Source organism: Ornithorhynchus anatinus, chromosome 13 (assembly GCF_004115215.2).
Source record: "Ornithorhynchus anatinus isolate Pmale09 chromosome 13, mOrnAna1.pri.v4, whole genome shotgun sequence".
NCBI lineage: Eukaryota > Metazoa > Chordata > Mammalia > Monotremata > Ornithorhynchidae > Ornithorhynchus > Ornithorhynchus anatinus.
The window spans coordinates 588,728-606,302 of NC_041740.1; the positions used below are offsets into that span (position 1 = coordinate 588,728).

At 54.9% G+C, this 17,575-nt stretch overlaps 1 protein-coding gene across 3 annotated transcripts in view; it reads left to right on the plus strand.

Annotated features, from left to right (window-relative positions):
* Positions 1-16,852, plus strand: part of PLCD1 (phospholipase C delta 1) — a 32,748-nt gene extending 15,896 nt beyond the window's left edge. For 2 of the 3 annotated variants that reach the window (XM_029078357.2, XM_029078355.2), the window contains exons 3-15: positions 2,964-3,192; positions 5,667-5,796; positions 7,092-7,320; positions 8,392-8,593; positions 10,561-10,705; positions 11,774-11,923; positions 12,069-12,227; positions 12,991-13,147; positions 13,582-13,698; positions 14,484-14,665; positions 15,333-15,465; positions 15,578-15,727; positions 16,304-16,852. In XM_029078357.2, the coding sequence (XP_028934190.1) occupies positions 2,964-3,192; positions 5,667-5,796; positions 7,092-7,320; positions 8,392-8,593; positions 10,561-10,705; positions 11,774-11,923; positions 12,069-12,227; positions 12,991-13,147; positions 13,582-13,698; positions 14,484-14,665; positions 15,333-15,465; positions 15,578-15,727; positions 16,304-16,392 (2,072 nt within the window). In that variant the 3' untranslated portion in view covers positions 16,393-16,852. The remainder of the gene's footprint in view (positions 1-2,963; positions 3,193-5,666; positions 5,797-7,091; positions 7,321-8,391; positions 8,594-10,560; positions 10,706-11,773; positions 11,924-12,068; positions 12,228-12,990; positions 13,148-13,581; positions 13,699-14,483; positions 14,666-15,332; positions 15,466-15,577; positions 15,728-16,303) is intronic. The other variant, XM_029078356.2, reaches the window with a different exon arrangement.
* The last annotated feature ends 723 nt before the right edge of the window (positions 16,853-17,575 follow it).

Here is a 17,575-nt window from a genome sequence, read left to right on the forward strand (position 1 = left end):
CAGTAGACCCACATGGGAGGGTCGAGAAGCTCTGGGCCCCACTGGGTCAGCCCCGCTGGAAGTTTGTCCTGGTGCTGCTCCCTGATTGGCTCTGAGACTGCTTGATTGATAGATGGTCTGTGGAGGGTGCGGACAGCCTCATTCTAGCCTGGGCTCTGGGGGTGACTCTGACACCTTCCTAGGAGTGAGGGCCCCCCTGGGCAGGAGTAGTTGGGGCTTTTGTGTCCACAGCTCCAGGAGCTCCATCCCATCTGCAGGAGGAAAGGACGGGAGTCACCTTTGTCCACTTTGCTTCCTTCCTCTCCAACCAAAACTCTTTATGGGTCGAAAGTCCCTGTTTCCCATGCCCAGGAGGGGAGGGTATTCTGCAGGGAGGTGCCTGCTTGGGGTGGGGCCTGCTAGGGCTCAGAGCTTTGGGAGGATGGGTTGGAGGGGACTAAGTTCATTCAATAGTATTTATTGAGTGCTTACTATGTGCAGAGCACTGTACTAAGCGCTTGGAGTGTACAAATCCGTAACAGATAGAGACAGTCCCTGCCCTGTGACATGCTTACAGTCTAATCGGGGGAGACAGACAGACAAGAACAATTGTCAGACCCCATCTCTTCCGAGGGGCCGCAAGTGAAGGGGAGAGAGTGGTTCATGCCTCCCTGTTTAATAGGTTGGGAGGGGGGCAGAACACCCCACCTCTCCCCATCGGCCTGGCCAGGGTGCCAAGCTTCAGGCCGAGGCAGGAAGCAGAGTCACCAAGCCCTGCAGTGGACCCTATCTCCCAAAGAACAAACAAGGGTGTGGCCCTGGCTGTGAAGCAGGAAGGTCGGGGGCACCGGAGATTACCTGCCTGGGGAGTTAAGTTTGGGGGTAGACTTACCCCAGCACCTCTTGCCCTTTCTGAGCCAGTGACTGGCTCGCTCACTTCAGTGTTCCTGTATGTGGAATGGAGAAGTCCCAGGGAAGGAGGCTGGGAAGCTGGCTCCAGGGCTGTCACTGATCCTGGATCTTTGGAGCTGGGACAGCCAGGGCAGGAGTTGGGGTGGAGCAGGGGGCAGGGCAGTGCCAGGTGAGGGTTGACTTTGACCTTTCTGAGGTGAGCCAGAGGAGTCCCAAGGGCTTGCAGTTTGATTTGGAAGCAGGTATGTGTGTGTGTGTGTGCGCACACATGTGCAGGCATGTGAACACACACAGGCATGTGCACCCCCCCCACACACAAACAAGTACCTAAAGACACAGAGAGAAACATGGGTCCTTGGAAAAACATTGGATGATTTAATCAGGAAAGTCTTCCTGGAGGAGGTGGGGTTCTGGTCCCATGAGGGGAGGGGAGCTCTGTAATGGGAGTTGACCATCCCTTTCTCCAGGGGAGCCAGGCAGGCGCTGGGCAGACCCTTGCTATCGGACCGAACCTCCCGCCCATCACCGGGCAGATAGCTGTGGATTTCCTGTGATTGTGGCCAAGTGGCTGTATCATCAAAACAACCACTGGCCCAGATTGGCGGGGACAGGGAGGAAGGGACAAGCGAGGAGGGAGGAGAGGCAGCAACGGGGTCCTAGAGCAGCCCCGGGGTCACCAGGCTGAGAGAGGTCATCATGTTGGTGTCTCTGCCTCGGGTCTGACCCCAGGATTTCTGATTCCAAGGAGCAGGCTGGGGCCCACTGTCTGGAGGGATACTATTGGAGGCCACTGTGGGATTGGGCTCCGACTGGATTTTCCTTCCAGCTGCCCATCCCTTATCTCCAATCACAGACATCCGCCAGGCCTGGTCCCCCTAGTCTGCCAGACTGTCAGGGCTTTGAACTCCTGAAGGGGGTGGGGGAGGGAGAGCAGGAGGCTGCAGACACTCAGGTTCACTGACTTCTGACTCCTGGGGACTTGGACTGGTCTGGCTCGGATCACCTGGTCCACTCCACATGGCCTTAGTGACTGGTCCCATACCCAGTGCCCACCTCTGCAACCACTGTGGCTTATCCTGGCACCCACTCCCAAATGCCATTGTACCGGAGACCCCAGATGAAGTTCAACCCTCTTCTTCGTCACCTCTGCTCGCCCTGCTCCCTCTTTGGGTCCAAGATTCAGATTTCACTGATTGCAGCCACATTAAGAAACCACTGTCGGCTCAGGCAGGGGTAGGCCTGGCAGTTCCAAGCTGACCCCCTGTGGCCCTCCCTCACCCTCCACCCTCCCCCGGGTGCTAGACCTCCCTCTCCCCTGGCACTGAGGCTGTGGACATTCACAGAAGCAGGCAATCGGATCTTGGGCAAGTCACTTCACTTCTCTGGGCCTCATTTACCTCATCTGTAAAATGGGGATTAAGACTGTTGAGCCCTTTGAGGGGCAGGGACGGTGTCCAACCTGATTAACTTGCATCCTTGTACCTACCCCAGTGCTTAGAACAGTGCTTGGCACATAGTAAGTGCTTAACAAGTACCTTAATAATAATAATAATAATAGTCAGGGATCTGGGAGCGGGGAGAGGTGGGGGTTGGGGGGAGAGGGACCAGGAGGGACTTTGGGGGGCCGATGGGTGGAGGCACAGGGGAAGGAGCAGGACAGTGGAGGGGAAAGAGAGCACTGGGAAGGGGGAGGGTTTGGGGAAGACCAGGAAAGGCAATGGGGAATCAGAAGGGTGGAGGGCGCAGAGAAAGGCGCGGGTCAGAGACGGGAAGAGATCCCACTTCTGACACCACCAGCGCTTAGAACAGTGCTTGGTACACAGTAAGCGCTTAACAAATGCCATCATTATTATGAGCCCTGGGAAAGAGGAGGGTCGGGATCAGGGGAGGACCACTGTTATTGTTATACTGTACTCTCCCAAGACCTTAGTACAGTGCTCTGCACACAGTAAGCCCTCAATAAATACGATCGACCGACTGTCCGTGGGGAAGGGAAAGGGGGACTGCCCCCGTTCCCTTTGCCCCTGCGCCCTAGCCCGGCGGGCCCTGACGTCTCGCTTCCCCACCTCCAGTCTCGGTTGAGGACATCCAGGAGGTGCGGTCGGGCCACCGCACCGAAGGCATGGAGAGGTTCGCACGGGACACGCCGGAGCCACGCTGCTTCTCCATCATCTTTAAGGGGCAGCGCAGCAACCTGGACCTCATCGCAGCCAGCGACCAGGTCGCAGGCCACTGGGTCAACGGCCTGGCCAAGATCATCGACTGCTGTGCCGCCATGGACCAGAAGCAGAAACTGCAGCAGCATCCTGAGGCGGGGTGGGGGTGGGGGCGCAGGGCAGGTTCGCCCCATCCCCCCGTCCCCCATCCCCCCAAACCCGAGCCTGGGGCAGTGGGGGTGGGGTTCCCGCTACCTGCCCCTCCTTCCTCCACCCCAGGCCCCCTTTAATTGATGTGCAAATGAATGCAAAAGCATCCAGGACCTTTCCATCTAAACCAGGACCCGCGGCTTAGTGGAAAGAGCACGGGCCTGGGAGCCAGGGATTGTAGGCTCTAATCCTTGTCTGCTGGGTGACCTTGGGTAAGCCACTTAACTTCTCTGGGCCTCAGTTACCTCATCTGTAAAATGGGGATTGAAACTGGGAGCCCCACTTGGGACAACCTGATGACCTTGTATCTACCCCAGCGTTTAGAACAGTGCTTAGCACATGGTAAGCGCTTAACAAATACTATAATTATTGTATATGGGAAGCAGCATATATAAGTGGCTTAGTGGAAAGAGCACGGACTTGGGAGTCAGAGGTCATGTGTTCTAATCCCGACTCCGCCACTTGTCAGCTGTGTGACTTTGGGCAAGTCGCTAAACTCTGTGCCTCCGTGCAATTTCGTCTGGAAGGGGCGAAATTATTAATTATTTATTGAGCGCTTACTGTGTGCAGAGCACTGTACTAAGTGCTTGGAAAGTACAATTTGGCAACAGATAGAGACAAACCCTACCCAACAACGGACTCACAGTCTAGAAGGGGGAGACAGACAAAACAAAACAAAACAAGTAGGCAGGCATCAATACCTTTGGAGTCTGGATTGTTTGAGTGGGGAGGGAAAGGAGTCCTTCGAGTCTCAGATGGTCAAACTACCTGCCCGACTGCCCATTTAGGGCTAAACTACTCCCCTGGTTCTCTAGTGTAGACCCGTCCTGGGCCCCAAGGAGGTGTCTGATTTTTCATTATGAACTGCAGCCCCACTTTGATGGTGTGGGGGGGGAGTCAATTTCCCGCTTGTACTGCTTCTCCCCTCCTCCACCTCCAGATCCCCACTCTCATTTGAGCTCCACTAATGCAGACCTCAGGGCCGTCCACTTCTGGGAACAAGTGTGGGACCCACAGAGTGGCATCATTTGGTCCATCCCTATCCTCCATAGAGGATCCCTTTCCATGGACACATGTGGTTCTGGAGTCTTTTCCTCATCCTTCCACCTCCTCCTTACTCTTTCCGCTTTTCCATCCACCACCCTCCTTCTCCATCATCTCTACTCTACCTTCTCTTCCCTCCCTCAAATTTCTTTCCCTCCTGCCTCCTCTTTCCCCATCCTCCTCCTTTCCTCCCCTCCCCTGGCAGCCTGGGCCCTCCCCTCTCAAGGCCTCCAGAGGTGGCTGAGACCCTGGGGACAGAGAGCAGGCCAGTGATAGGAGAGGGAGGCTGAGAGGAAGGAGGACTCTGCCATCCTGTCCGACAAGACTTATCGCCCTGTCTGCCTAGGAGACAGGCCCTCCCAGAAACGATAACCCAGGAACTTGAGTGGGCAGGAAGATCAGAGATCAGGAAATCAAAGCCAGACAAGCACTGGGGGTCAGGGCTCGTGGCCCTACCCCAGAGAGTCCCAGAAAAGAGGAGTGGGCTCAAGGACAGCCCGACCCCATTCTCGTTCCCTGACCTGGGCTGGGTTGGCCTTGATCCCCTCAGAGGACCAGGATCTCTGTTCCACCCAGGCTCTCTCCTGGGTGGATTTTTTGTTTTCAAATGGTATTTGTTAAGCGCTTACTATGTGGCACTGTATTAAGCCCTGGGGTAGATACATGGTAATTGAATTGGACATAGTCCCTGTCCTACATAGGGCTCACAGTCTTAATTCCCATTTTACAGATGAGGGAACTGAGGCACAGAGAAGCAAAGTGACTTACCCAAGGTCACACAGCAGACAAGTGGGGGATCCGGCATTAGAACCCAGGTCCTTCTGGCTCCCAGCCCCATGCTCTATCCACTAGGCCATGCTACTTCTCAGGTAGAGTTGTTTAAAAGGTAGAGTTGTCCCAGGGAGTCCGGGGAGGTAGGGGGGACTGCTCCCCAGCTTCCAGGCACAGGACTCTGCCCCCTGCTCCTCAGCCAACCGGCCAGCCAGCCTGCTGCTTCCTGGGGCATCTTAGTGGCTCCGGACTCCTGCCAGCATTTCCTCTGCCTGCCCATGCATTGGGGCCTGGAGTTCCAGGGCCTTAATCAACCTATGCCATGAAGGCCTCCAGCATGGGAGTCCAGTCCCTGGGGTCACTTGCAAAAGACAGCTGCAGCTCAGAGTGACACCCCCTCCAGTCCTTCGTGATTGGGGGCATGGGGCAGGGTCAGGCCAGGGGGAGAAACCAGGCAGGGGGCCAAGATATGGGAGTTTGGCAGGTGCAGAGTGTTGCTGTGCAAAGAGAGAGGGGAAGGGGAGGCAAGAGAGAGAAAGAGGAAGGGGAGGGAGAGGAGTGGTCCTGGAGTCTTTTCCTTAACCATGACACCAGTTGGATCCACTCTTGTCTGAGGAAAGCTGACAAGAACAAAGACAATAAGATGAGTTTCAAAGAGGTCAAGAACTTTCTGAAGGAGATTAACGTGCAGGTGGATGACAGCTATGCAAGGTGGATCTTTAAGGTAAGGGTAATTAATAGGACAGTGGGGTGGAGGGGGAGATGGGGTGGGATTGGGTTGGGGGGCCCTGACCTCTTTTAGAATCTGCCAATATTGGCAAGGCCTTAAAAGATCACCTAGTTTATTCCCCTGCCCCTGCGCAGATTCACAGCCTGGATTCCTAAATTTCTTCTTTTTTGTGGTGATTGTTAAATGCTTACCATGTGCAAAACACTATACTGAACCCTGGGGTTAAAACAAGGTAATCAGGCCAGTCAGAGTTCCTGTTCCTCAATCTAAGTATGAGGAAGAACAGGTCACGAATCCCACACTTTACAGATGAGGTAACTGAGTCACAGAGAAGTTAAGTGATTTACCTAAGATCACAAAACATGCAGATAGCAGAGCTGGGACTAGAATCCAGCTCCTCTGATTTCCCCCACTTTACAGATGAGGTAAGTGAGTCACAGAGAAGTGAAATGATTTACCTAAGATCACAATACATGCAGATAGCAGGGCTGGGATTAGAACTCAGCTTCTCTGACTTCCAGGCCTGTGTTCTTTCCGCTAGACTACACTGCTTCTCTAAATCCTCCCAAAAGCCTCATTTCCAACCCCTGGCTTCCCTCCGAGACCCTCACACTCCCCTCCCCTTTCCTCCTGCCCCCCATTTCCATCCCACCCCCAAAGCCAAACCACTCTTGGACACAGTCTGGTGTGACCTTTCCCCTCATCCAGCTAATCCAGATTGGAATGACATGTGGAAGCAGGGGACTGGACTGGCTGACCTCTGCAATCCCAGGATTCTAGGGTCTCAGAGAGGAAACACACAACCTCCAGAAAGGATGTTGAAAAGACCTTGATTTCTCCCTGAAACTGGACTTGTGGCCAACCTTGTCTCTGGATCACCTGCCATGTGGATTATTCATGATGTCAGAGTTTTGGGGTCTCAGCAATGGTCAGGTGTCTTCTGGTGGCCCTTCCCCTCCACTGTGGCAGCTGAAGTCAGTCAACCGGTCAGTCGTATATATTTAGCACTTACAGTGTGCAGAGAACTGTACCAAGTGCTTGGGAGAGTACACCATAACAATTAACAGACACATTCCCTGCCCACAACCTAGTTACAGTTTAGTGTGGGGGGGCATTCAGTCCAGCTGCCCTTCACTCTGCGTGGCCCAGAAGATAGGTCTCAGAAACATTCTCCCCAGCTCTGCATCCCTCCAGTCACCTCCCCCTGCACTGCCCTGCCCTGCTCTACCTGTGGTGCCTCTGACCTTCGTTGGCACAGACAATCCCTCCTCCCCCATTCCTCCCCCTAGGAGTGCGACAAGTCCAACACAGACTCCCTGGAGGATAACGAGATAGAGGAGTTTTACAAGATGCTGACCAAGCGACCAGAAATCGATGAAATCTTCCAGTCCATCGCGGGCTCTGCCGACACTCTGTCAGTGGACCGGTTGGTGCAGTTCCTGAGGCTGGAGCAGAAGGAGGACGCAGACCCTAAGATGGCTCACTCTCTCATCGAGCGATATGAGCCCAGCGAGACAGGTGAGGAGGGGAGACTGGGCCTCGGCACAGCCAGAAACTGGGCTTCCTCCTCCCCCCAGAAAGCCCTGCGGCAGAGACGGGGGGTAGTGGAGAGGGGGACACTGAGGTCATTACCATCAACCCCCCGGAGGAGGGGCAGAGGTAAACAGGCTTGACCCACTTTTGATTATCTGGAGTGTGGATTATTGGGTCCCTTTACTTATTTATTCATTCATTCATAGTTATTGAGCATTTACTATGTGCAGAGCACTGTACTAAGCACTTGGGAAAGTACAATACAGAAATAGAGACAATAATAATAATAATAATGTTGGTATTTGTTAAGCGCTTACTATGTGCCGAGCACTGTTCTAAGCGCTGGGGTAGACACAGGGGAATCAGGTTGTCCCACATGGAGCTCACAGTCTTAATCCCCATTTTACAGATGAGGTAACTGAGGCACAGAAGTGAAGTGACTTGCCCACAATCCCTGCTCTCAACAAGCTCACAGTCTGGGGGTGGGGGGTGTTGCGAGGGGGAGACAGACTTCAGTACAAGTAAACAGATGTCAATATAAATAAATAAAATTACAGATATATACATAAGTGCTGTGGGGTGGGAGAGGGGGAAAGAGCAAAGAGAGCAAGTCAGGGTGACGCGGAGGGGAGTGGGAGATGAGCAAAAGTGGGGCTTAGTCTGGGAAGGTCTCTTGAGCAGATGTAACTTCAGTAGGACTTGGTAGAGGAGGAGAATGATTGTCTGGGGAATTTGAGTCGGAGAGGGCGTTCCAGGCCAGAGGCCATTTTACAGGTGAGAGAACTAGAGGAGCCAATCCTGAGCCCCTCTGGGGTCTCCGCAGGAGGTGGGACACTGGGTTTCCGTGAGGAGGGTGGTTTTTTCATGATCTCTGGATTTTCCTCATCCACCGTTATTGCCGATGGAGAGCTGCTGTGTGTGGAGGCCCCCAGCACGCCCTGGAGGGGCCGAGAGGGCCTGCATCCACAGGGCCCAAGTAGGCGCAGGTGTCTTGGGAGCAGGGGGTTGGGTTGGGGTTCTCCGTCCAAGCCCTCGGACCCTGCGGTTCCCTGCCAGCCAAGGAGGCGAAGGAAATGACAAAGGACGGGTTCCTCATGTACCTGCTCTCCGCGGACGGCAACGTCTTCAACCTGGCCCACAAGAAAGTGTACCAAGACATGACCCAGCCTCTCTGCCACTACCTGGTGTCATCCTCGCACAACACCTACCTCATGGAAGACCAGCTGACCGGGCCCAGCAGCACCGAGGCCTACATCCGGTACGGCCCCGGCAGGCGGGGGCCAGGGATCGTGGCACGAGGGGGATCTAGGACACTTCCGGCACCGTCCTCTCCAAAGAGGACTTAGGATCCGTGTTTTGGGTTACCACCTCATTGTTATAATCATTATTATGATATTTGTTAGGAGCTTACTATGTGTCAAGTTAAGCACTGTGACAGATACAAGTTAGGTGGGACACAGTCCATGTCCCACATGGGGCTCACAATCTTAATCCGCATTTTATAAATGAGAGAACCGAGGCATAATAATAATAATAATTGTGGTATTTGTTAAGCGCTTACTATGTGCAAAGCACTGTTCTAAGCACTGGGGGATACAAGGTGATCAGGTTGTCCCACGTGGGGCTCACAGTTTTTTTTTAATCCCCATTTGACAGATGAGGGAACTGAGGCACAGAGACGTTAAGTGACTTGCCCAAGGTCACACAGCTGACTAGCGGCAGAGCCGGGATTAGAACCCATGACCTCTGACTCCCAAGCCCGCGCTCTTTCCACTGAGCCACGCTGCTTCTCCATAGTGAATTAACTGACCAGCCCTGGGTCACATAGCAAACAAGTGGCGGGACTGGGATTAGAATCCAGGTCCTTCTGACTCCAAACTCAGTTTCTATTCACTGGATAAGGGAACCGAGGCACAGATAATTAAATGATTTCCCGTAGGTCACACAGCAAACAAGAGGTGGAGCCGGAATTAGAACCCAGGGGTGACTGATTCCCAGTTTTGTGCTTCATCTGCTAGGCCATGCCGTTCCCTCCGAGCTCATATAGTCCACTCTTGATTATCTGGGCACTGCGGGAATGGCAGGGGATGGCTCATGGACAAATCGAACCCCACACACACCCAGCTGCTGTCCTGATCCTGACCTAGGTGTGAGCTCCATGCTCAGTTTATGGACCCGGGAGTTCCCCACTGCCCTTCTTTTCCCCTGGGTCCACTTCCAGGGGCAAGACTGTGGGTTCAGGTCATCCTGTTTCTTTCCTCTCCTCCCTCTTGTCCTCGCCGCTCGATGCTGCCCTTAGAATCTCCCTAGAGCCCCTTAGCACAACCCTGCAGGGAGTCACTGCCCTCACGGAGGGGGAAGACTTTTTCCTCGATTCCTACCAGATCGAGAAGCAGCATGGCTCAGTGGAAAGAGCAAGGTCTTGGGAGTCAGAGGTCATGGGTTTGAATCCTGACTCTGCCAGCTGTCAGCTGTGTGACTTTGGATAAGTCACCTAACTTCTCGGTGCCTCAGTTACCTCATCTGTAAAATGGGATTAGGACTATGAGTCTCACGTGGGACAACCTTGTATCTACCTCAGCGCTTAGAACAGTGCTCTGCACATAGTAAGTGCTTAACAAATACCAACATTATTATTATCTGGCAGCCTGAGCATTGTGGGGTCGTGGGTGGTGGGTCGCAGTGCCACCAAATATTCGGGATGGAGAACGTCAGCCCCACGGGAGCCATCCATCCATCCTCCAGTCAAGGGGAGAGTGAGGAAAGCTGGCAGGGCCAGGGTCAGGATCAGCGCCTCTCAGTCAGTCAATCTGCCGGTCCATCGTATTTATGGAGCACTTACTGTATGCAGCGCTCAGTACTAAGCACTTGGGAGAGTACAATACAACAATATAACAGACACATTCCCTGCCCACAGTGAGCATCATTTGGTTCAAGGGTGCCCCTCTTTTGACCGGTGAGGCTGGGCTAAAATTGAACCCACCCGAGTCTCACCCCACAGGGAGCAGGCCTGAGATCTGGTCTCTCCCACTGCAGGGTCCTTTGAGCCTCAGTCACTGGATTCTGGCTTCTTTCCTGGTCAACGGATTGTGTGGCCCTCCCTGACCATCCCTGCCCCTTCCCTCTTGCTGGCCTCTTCTGACTACCCCTCAATCTGGGTCCCCCACCTCTCCTAAATGTGCCACCCCCACCCACCCCCACCCATCTCCCACTGCCATATCTCAGGGCTCTGTCCCGGGGCTGCCGCTGCGTGGAGCTGGACTGCTGGGACGGCTCCGGCAACGAACCTGTCATCTACCACGGCTACACATTCACCTCCAAGATCCTCTTCTGCGATGCCATCCAGGCCATCAAGAACTATGCCTTCAAGGTGGGGGTGGGGCGGGGTGAGCACCTGAAGAGATGGGAGGGTCTGGGCTAAGGCTGGGGATCAGGATTCGGATGGATCTGGGAGCCAGGGATAGGGTGGAGCTCCTGGGACGGAATCAGGAATCAGTCAAGGGTATTCATTCATTCAATTCTTTCAATCATATTTAGTAAGCGCTTTCTATGTGCAGAGCACTGTACTAAGCTCTTGGGAAAGTACATTACAGTAATAAAGAGTGATAATCCCTGCCCACGACGAGCTCACAGTCTAGAGTGGGGAAAACAGACATCAATATAAATAAGTAAAATTAAAGATATATGCATAAATGCTGTAGGGCAGGGAGAGGGTATTTATTGAGCATTTACTGTGTGCAGAGCAGCAATTGGGAGAGGACAGTACAACAGTACAAAAGAGTTGGTAGATATGTTTCCTGCCCACAATAAGCTTACAGTCTAAAGGTTAAGAAAGGAAAGGAGAAAAGGGGACCTGGTGGCAGGGGTGGGAAGGAATGGAGGGATGGGGAGCTGAGGTAGTTGAGGGCAGAAAGCAGAGCTGAAGGACTAGACTTTCGGGTCAAAGGTTGGGAGGGTTGGAGAGGAACCCAGATGGGGTGATCACCTGGGGCAGGTGGGGGTGGGCCCGGAGTACTGAGGTCTCTGTGGGGTGTGAGGGGAGTGGGGAGAGGAGTTTTGGGGATGGGGGACAAGGTGGCAGGTTATAAGGTTGTAATGCTCTTGTGAAGGTGTCATTTCTCTCCCATCTCTCTGATGTTTATCAATCGCTCTGCTTTTTTACCTTTCCCTTTGGGATGTCTCCTTTGTTTCTCCCTATCTCTGCCATTTCTCCCTGTCTCTGCCATCTCTCTCTGCCTTTGTCGTTTCCCTTTTTCTTTGCTCTCTCTCTGCATCGTCTCCCTGTCTCTGTGGTCTCTCTATACTGTCTCCCTGCCTCTGGTCTCTCCATGCTGTTCCATGTTTCTATGGTCTCTTTGTGTCTCCGTGTTCTGTCCCTGTCTCTCCATTTGTCTCTTGCCATCTTGGCTGCTCCCCCCGCCCCCCAACCCCACCCCAGGCTTCCCCGTATCCGGTGATCCTGTCCCTGGAGAATCACTGCAGCCTGGAGCAGCAGCGAGTCTTGGCCCGGCACATGGAGAGAATCTTGGGGGATCTTCTGGTGGTGGCGCCAGTCGACGGGATGGTCAACAACTTTCCATCTCCCGAGGTGAGTACCCCCTCTCCCGCCCCCAACCCCTGCATAGACTCTCTCCCCCTTCCCAAGACCCACTGCCTTCCCTCCCCATCCCCATGACTACCAGTGACCCTCCCCGCTGCCACCGTGACGACCAGGGCCCTTCGCCTCCCTGCAGCAGCTGAAGGGGAAGATCCTGCTGAAAGGGAAGAAGCTGAATGGTTTGCTGGACGGCCCCGAGGCCGCGGGCACCGATGCCGCCTACGTCTCAGACGAGGACGAAGCTGCTGAGATGGAAGACGAATCTGTGAAGAGCAAATTGAAAGAGAAGAACTCGGTGAAGAGGGGACAAACCCAGCATGGCCTGGGCACTTGGGCGGGGGTGGGGGGGCACTGTCCCTGACCTGCCAATCTAATGGGGACGAGGCACACTTGTACACACACACACACCACACACACGCACATACACATATTGTGCAAGGCATTGGGAGAGGAACAGAGGGAGGAAGAGACAGTCCCTGCCCTCGAGGAATTGCAGGTCCGTTGGGGAGACCTCCTGGAGGAGGGGGCTATTGGGACACTGACAGAGGTGCAACTGGTGGTGAGGAACAGAGATGGTGTCCAAACAGGGGGTTACCTCAGGTGGTTTGGACAGAAGCTAAGTAGAAGTGTCCAATGGGGTCTTGCTTAGCAGGGAGACTGGGGGAGTTGGTCAACATAGGCTTTTGCCTGTGTATCTCTGCTTTCCCGGGGAGGAGAGGAGGGGGACTCCTGCATATGAGACGGGGGCGGGGAAAAAAGGAGAATCTTGCAGAGGAGACAGGAGGAATCCTGCAGAGGAGACGGGGGAATCCTGCTGAAGTGACAGGGGGAATTCTGTGGGGGAAATAGGGGGGAATCCTGAGGGGGAGTTGGGGAGAATCCTGTAGGAGAGACGGGGGAATCCTGCAGGGGAGACAGGAGGAAAACCTGCAGGAGAGACCGGGGGGAAATCCTGCTGGGAAGATGAGGGGAATCCTGCAGGGGAGCGGGGGCGGGAGGCGAGCGCTCGTCAGGCCTCCATCTCCCGCTGAGCCGGCGCCGTTTCCCCGCGCCGCCAGAAGGAATCGCTAAAGCTGGCCAAGGAGCTGTCGGATCTGGTCACCTACTGCAAGAGCGTCCACTTCGAGGGTTTCGAAGGGTCCGCGCGGGACCGGCCCTTCTACGAGATGTCGTCGCTCTCGGAGAACAAGGCCCTGCGGCTGGTGCACGAAGAAGGTGCGCCCCTTCCCCCGAGACCCCTGACCCCCTGGGGCGGGGTGGGGGTTGGGGGCGGCAGAGCGTGGTCGCATGCACACACCAAGTCTCATTCCTTCATTCAATAGTATTTATTGAGCGCTTACTATGTGCAGAGCACTGTACTATGCGCTTGGACTGTACAATTCGGCAACAGATAGTCACAATCCCTGCCCAATGACGGGTTTACAGTCTAATCGATTGTCTCGCAGCCATGTACCCTCTTCTCCCACCTCACGACGGGAGGAACCGATGGCCCAGACTGGACCTCGGGAGGCAGGGTCGGGACCGCCCAGGGACGGGGCAGGTGCTGGGGAGAGACGAGAGAGGCAGGGCGAGGCGGGGGGCGCAAGGGAAGAGCCTGGGTTTGCAGGCGCAGAAAACAAAGAGGACAAAATTTACATCTCCATTACCAGGGACCAGTTTCATCCGCCACAACGCCAAGTATCTGAGTAGAATCTACCCGGCCGGCCGGCGGACCGACTCTTCCAACTATTGCCCCGTCGGCCTGTGGAACGTCGGCTGTCAGATTGGTGCGGGCGGGGTGGGCGGGGGGAGGAAGAGGGAGGGGAGAAGAGGGAGGGAGGAGGGAAAGGGGAGGGTCAGGGGAGGGGGAGGCCTCAGCTTGAAACCACGAAGCCACAGCTCTTCAATCAGTAGTATTTATTGAGAGCTTACTATGATAATGATAATAATTATGGTAAACTCCATGTGCCAAGCACTACTAGGTGTAGAGCGCTGTGCTAAATGCTTGGGAAACAGCGTGGCTTAGTGAATAGAGCACGGGACTGGGAGTCAGAAAGATCTGGGTTCCAATTCCGACTCCACCACACGTCTGCTGTATGACACGTATGACCTTGGGCGAGTCACTTCACTTCTCTGGACCTCAGCTTCCTCATCTTTAAAATGGGGATTAAGACCGTGAGCCCCATGTGGGACAGGGACTATGTCCAACCTGATTAATTTGTATTTACCCCAGCGTTTAGAACAACACTTGGCACATAGTAAGCGCTTAAAAAATGCCATAATTATTGTTATTACAATACAGCAGAATTAGCAGATATAGTCCCAGCCCATAATGAACTCAGCTCTTGCGCTCCACCGCGGGGGGTTAACGAGTCGGTTCCCCAGGCCCTCAAGGCCCCCAACCCCCAAGAAGGTATCTCACCCCTGCCTGCAGCTCCAGGCGAGGAGCGCCTGCTCCTCCAGCCTGCCCCCGCTCACTAAATCTAACCAGCTCCCGCCCGCTGCAGAGTCCGCCGGGCACCGCGTGAGTGACCGGAGCTTGCTTTTGCGCTTATCTCCTGTCTCCCCTTAGTGGCTCTGAATTTCCAGACTCCGGGCTCAGAGATGGATGTGTACCAGGGCCGGTTTCAAGACAATGGATTCTCCGGCTACGTCCTCAAGCCGGCCTTCCTGCGAGACCCCGCGTCCCGCTTCGACCCCAGAGACCCCAGCATGGAGGGCCCCTGGTGGGCTCCCAAGAAGCTTTCCATCCTGGTGAGCTCCGGGTCCGAGGGGAGGAAGGGAAGGGGGACGGAGAGAGGGGTCAGGGCTGGGGTTTGCCAGGGGTGGGAACTCTCAGTGACGAGGATCAGGGATGGAGGGGAGAGTCAGTGCTGGGAGCTGGAGGGGCAGTCAGTGCAGGAATCTGGGGGGAGGGCGTTTGTGGGGGGTGTCAGTGCTGGAGGGTTGGTGCTGGAGTCTGGGCGTTTGATGGGAGGCTGTCAGTGCTGGGGGTTGGTGGTGGGGTCTAGGGATTGGAGAGGAGCTCTCAGTACTGGGGGTTTGCTGGTCGGGGGGTGGTCAGTTTGGGGGGATTGGTGCTGGGATCTGAGGCTTTGGGGGGGTGGCTATCAGAACTGGAGGGTGTTGGTGGTGAGATTTTCAATGCTGAGGGTTTGGGAGCTGTCAGTGCTGGGAGTTTGGGGGAACGGTCAGTGCTGGGGGGGATAGAGGGGCAGTCAATGCTGGGGATTTGAAACCGGGGGAGGCGGGGCGGGGCTTGAGTTCCAGGATATGTCGTTTCCCCTTCCTCCCCGCTCCTTGCTGGATCCTGAGAGGAAGGACCATTTGGTGGGAGGCCTGGAGACTGAGTGTCTCTGCCTGTGGAGGGGGTGCATGGCCGGCCTGGAGGCAGTAGTGACCCATCACTTGTGGCTGCCAGGTGATCTCGGGACAGCAGCTGCCTAAGGTGAACAAGAGCAAAAACTCCATTGTGGACCCGAAGGTGACGGTGGAGGTGCTCGGGACGCCCAAGGACAGCACCAGCCAGCAGACCCCCATGGTGGGGAACAACGGTGCGGGGCAGGGCAAGGGGGCAGTCTATGGGGCTCTGGGAGGGGCAATCAACTGAGATAGGGAAGGGGAAGCTCGACCCCCACCCATCGTCCCTCCCCACCCCGCCCCTAGGCTTCAATCCCCAATGGAACTGGGACCTCCAGTTCAACGTGACAGTCCCCGAGCTCGCCCTGGTTCGTTTCGTGGTGGATGACTACGACATCTCGTCCAAGAATGACTTTGTGGGCCAGTGCACTGTCCCCTTCACCAGCCTCAAAATGGGTGAGCCCGGGCTCGGGGTGGGGCCGGCAGCGGGTACAACTGTTATATCGTGCTCTTCCAAGCACTTAGTACAGTGCTCTGCACACAGTAAAGGTGCCATAAATATGATAGATTGATGGATCCGGCAAGGCCAGGGTTGGGGCGGGGGGCGATGGTGGTGGAAGCAAATGGGAGGCACGTGGTGATCTGTAAAATGGGGGTTAAATACCTCTTTTCTCCCTATTTAGTCTGAGCCCCAAGTGAGGCAGGGATTTTGATCAGTCTGATTGTATTTTATCTACCTTGGTTAGCACAGTGTTTGGCACATAGAAAGTGCTTAACAAATATTATTATTATTATGTGATATCTCTAGCAAGTGAATGGAAGAGAAGGAGTGGGATTGATGTAGTGGAAAGAATAGAGGAAGAGCAGGGAGGGTATTCCAGGTCGGGTGTTGAGTAGGGACAGGAATGCAGGGCAGGAGAAGTATTCCCTCCAGGGCCCAGCTTGTGGGGGCGCGCTCTTTGGGTTGCTTTGAGCAGCCATAATCTTCCCCCTTTCCCCACTCCCAATGACTGGCTCCTTTCCACCGGACAGGCTACCGCCACATCCACCTGCTGTCCAAGAACGGAGACCAGTACCCATCTGCCACCCTCTTCGTGAAGATCCAGATCCAGGACAACTAGGCGTGGCCAGGAGAGGGGGGTGAGGGAGGCTGAGTTCTCCATCCCCTCCCTTTGCTCCAACCTCTCCCCATGTCAGACTGGCATCCAGGACTGCAGAAAAAGTGCCAAGAACTTCTCCATCTGCCCCCCTCCCCTCCCCCCTCCCCCCGCCTCTCTGCTGACCTACAGGCCGCAGACCTACTGGCCAGAGCATCAGGAAGGGGGAACTTTCCAGAAATGAAACGTCCATCAGGGCTATGGCTGAGGCATGGTGGGACGGTCTCTGGGCACACATGTCCCTGATAGGATGAACTGGGGGAAGCCCATGCTGGGGCAAGACCAGGCCCCAGACAGGCTTCAGCCAATGGGCGTGGGATCCTGAATCGAATGACTGAGGGGAGGGGTAAACCCAAGCCCACCAACATGCTGCCCTTCCACCCAGCCTCTAAAATACAACATTCCTGCTGCCCCTGCTCCTCCATGCCTCTGGTTCTTCTTCAACCGTAACCCTGTCTTGGTTTCCCGCTGTCCAGAAAGAGGAGAGCGTTGGGCTGGGGCTGGGGCTACAGGGATTGGTAGGGGTTCTCACAGCTCATTTGCGAGGAGCATGTGGAAAGATCCTGAATAATGGAAATGCACAGATAATCCACAAACCTTTGCCCAGAGAAGGGACCGCAGACCATGGGGAGGAATGTGCTAGAGGTTGGGGTGGGCACTAGAGAGATCAACCACAAGGAAAACTGGAGGAAGGAGCAAGAGAGCCTGGATAATAGAAAGCCTTGATAATCGAGTTGATAGTTCTGCTTGACCCTGAGCTCCTTCCTGGTTCTTTGTGCTCCCTGAGAGAGGGGAATACAGATAGGTGGGGGGGGGGGGGAGCGCTAGCCATTTCCATTAGAGTTCCCGTCCCAGATCCCGTTTGAAGTTTAAGACAGGAGTCAGAAGTAGGGGACAAAGCAGAATCTTCCTGCTCCATCATGTTTCTAACAGATTCAAAACCTCCATTTTTCCACCTATATTTTCCTGCAGGCTGGTTTCTTTAGACTTGTGTTTCTGCATAGCATAGGATGACCATCTTCCCCTGTCTTCCATAGCCTCATTTCTCCTTCCCCACCGTTGTTATTTTAGCAGCCCCCCTGCCCATACTTCTGACAAGTCCCATGGCAGGTTGCAAGGAGCACTCTCTGGGGTCTGAGTGCCAGTG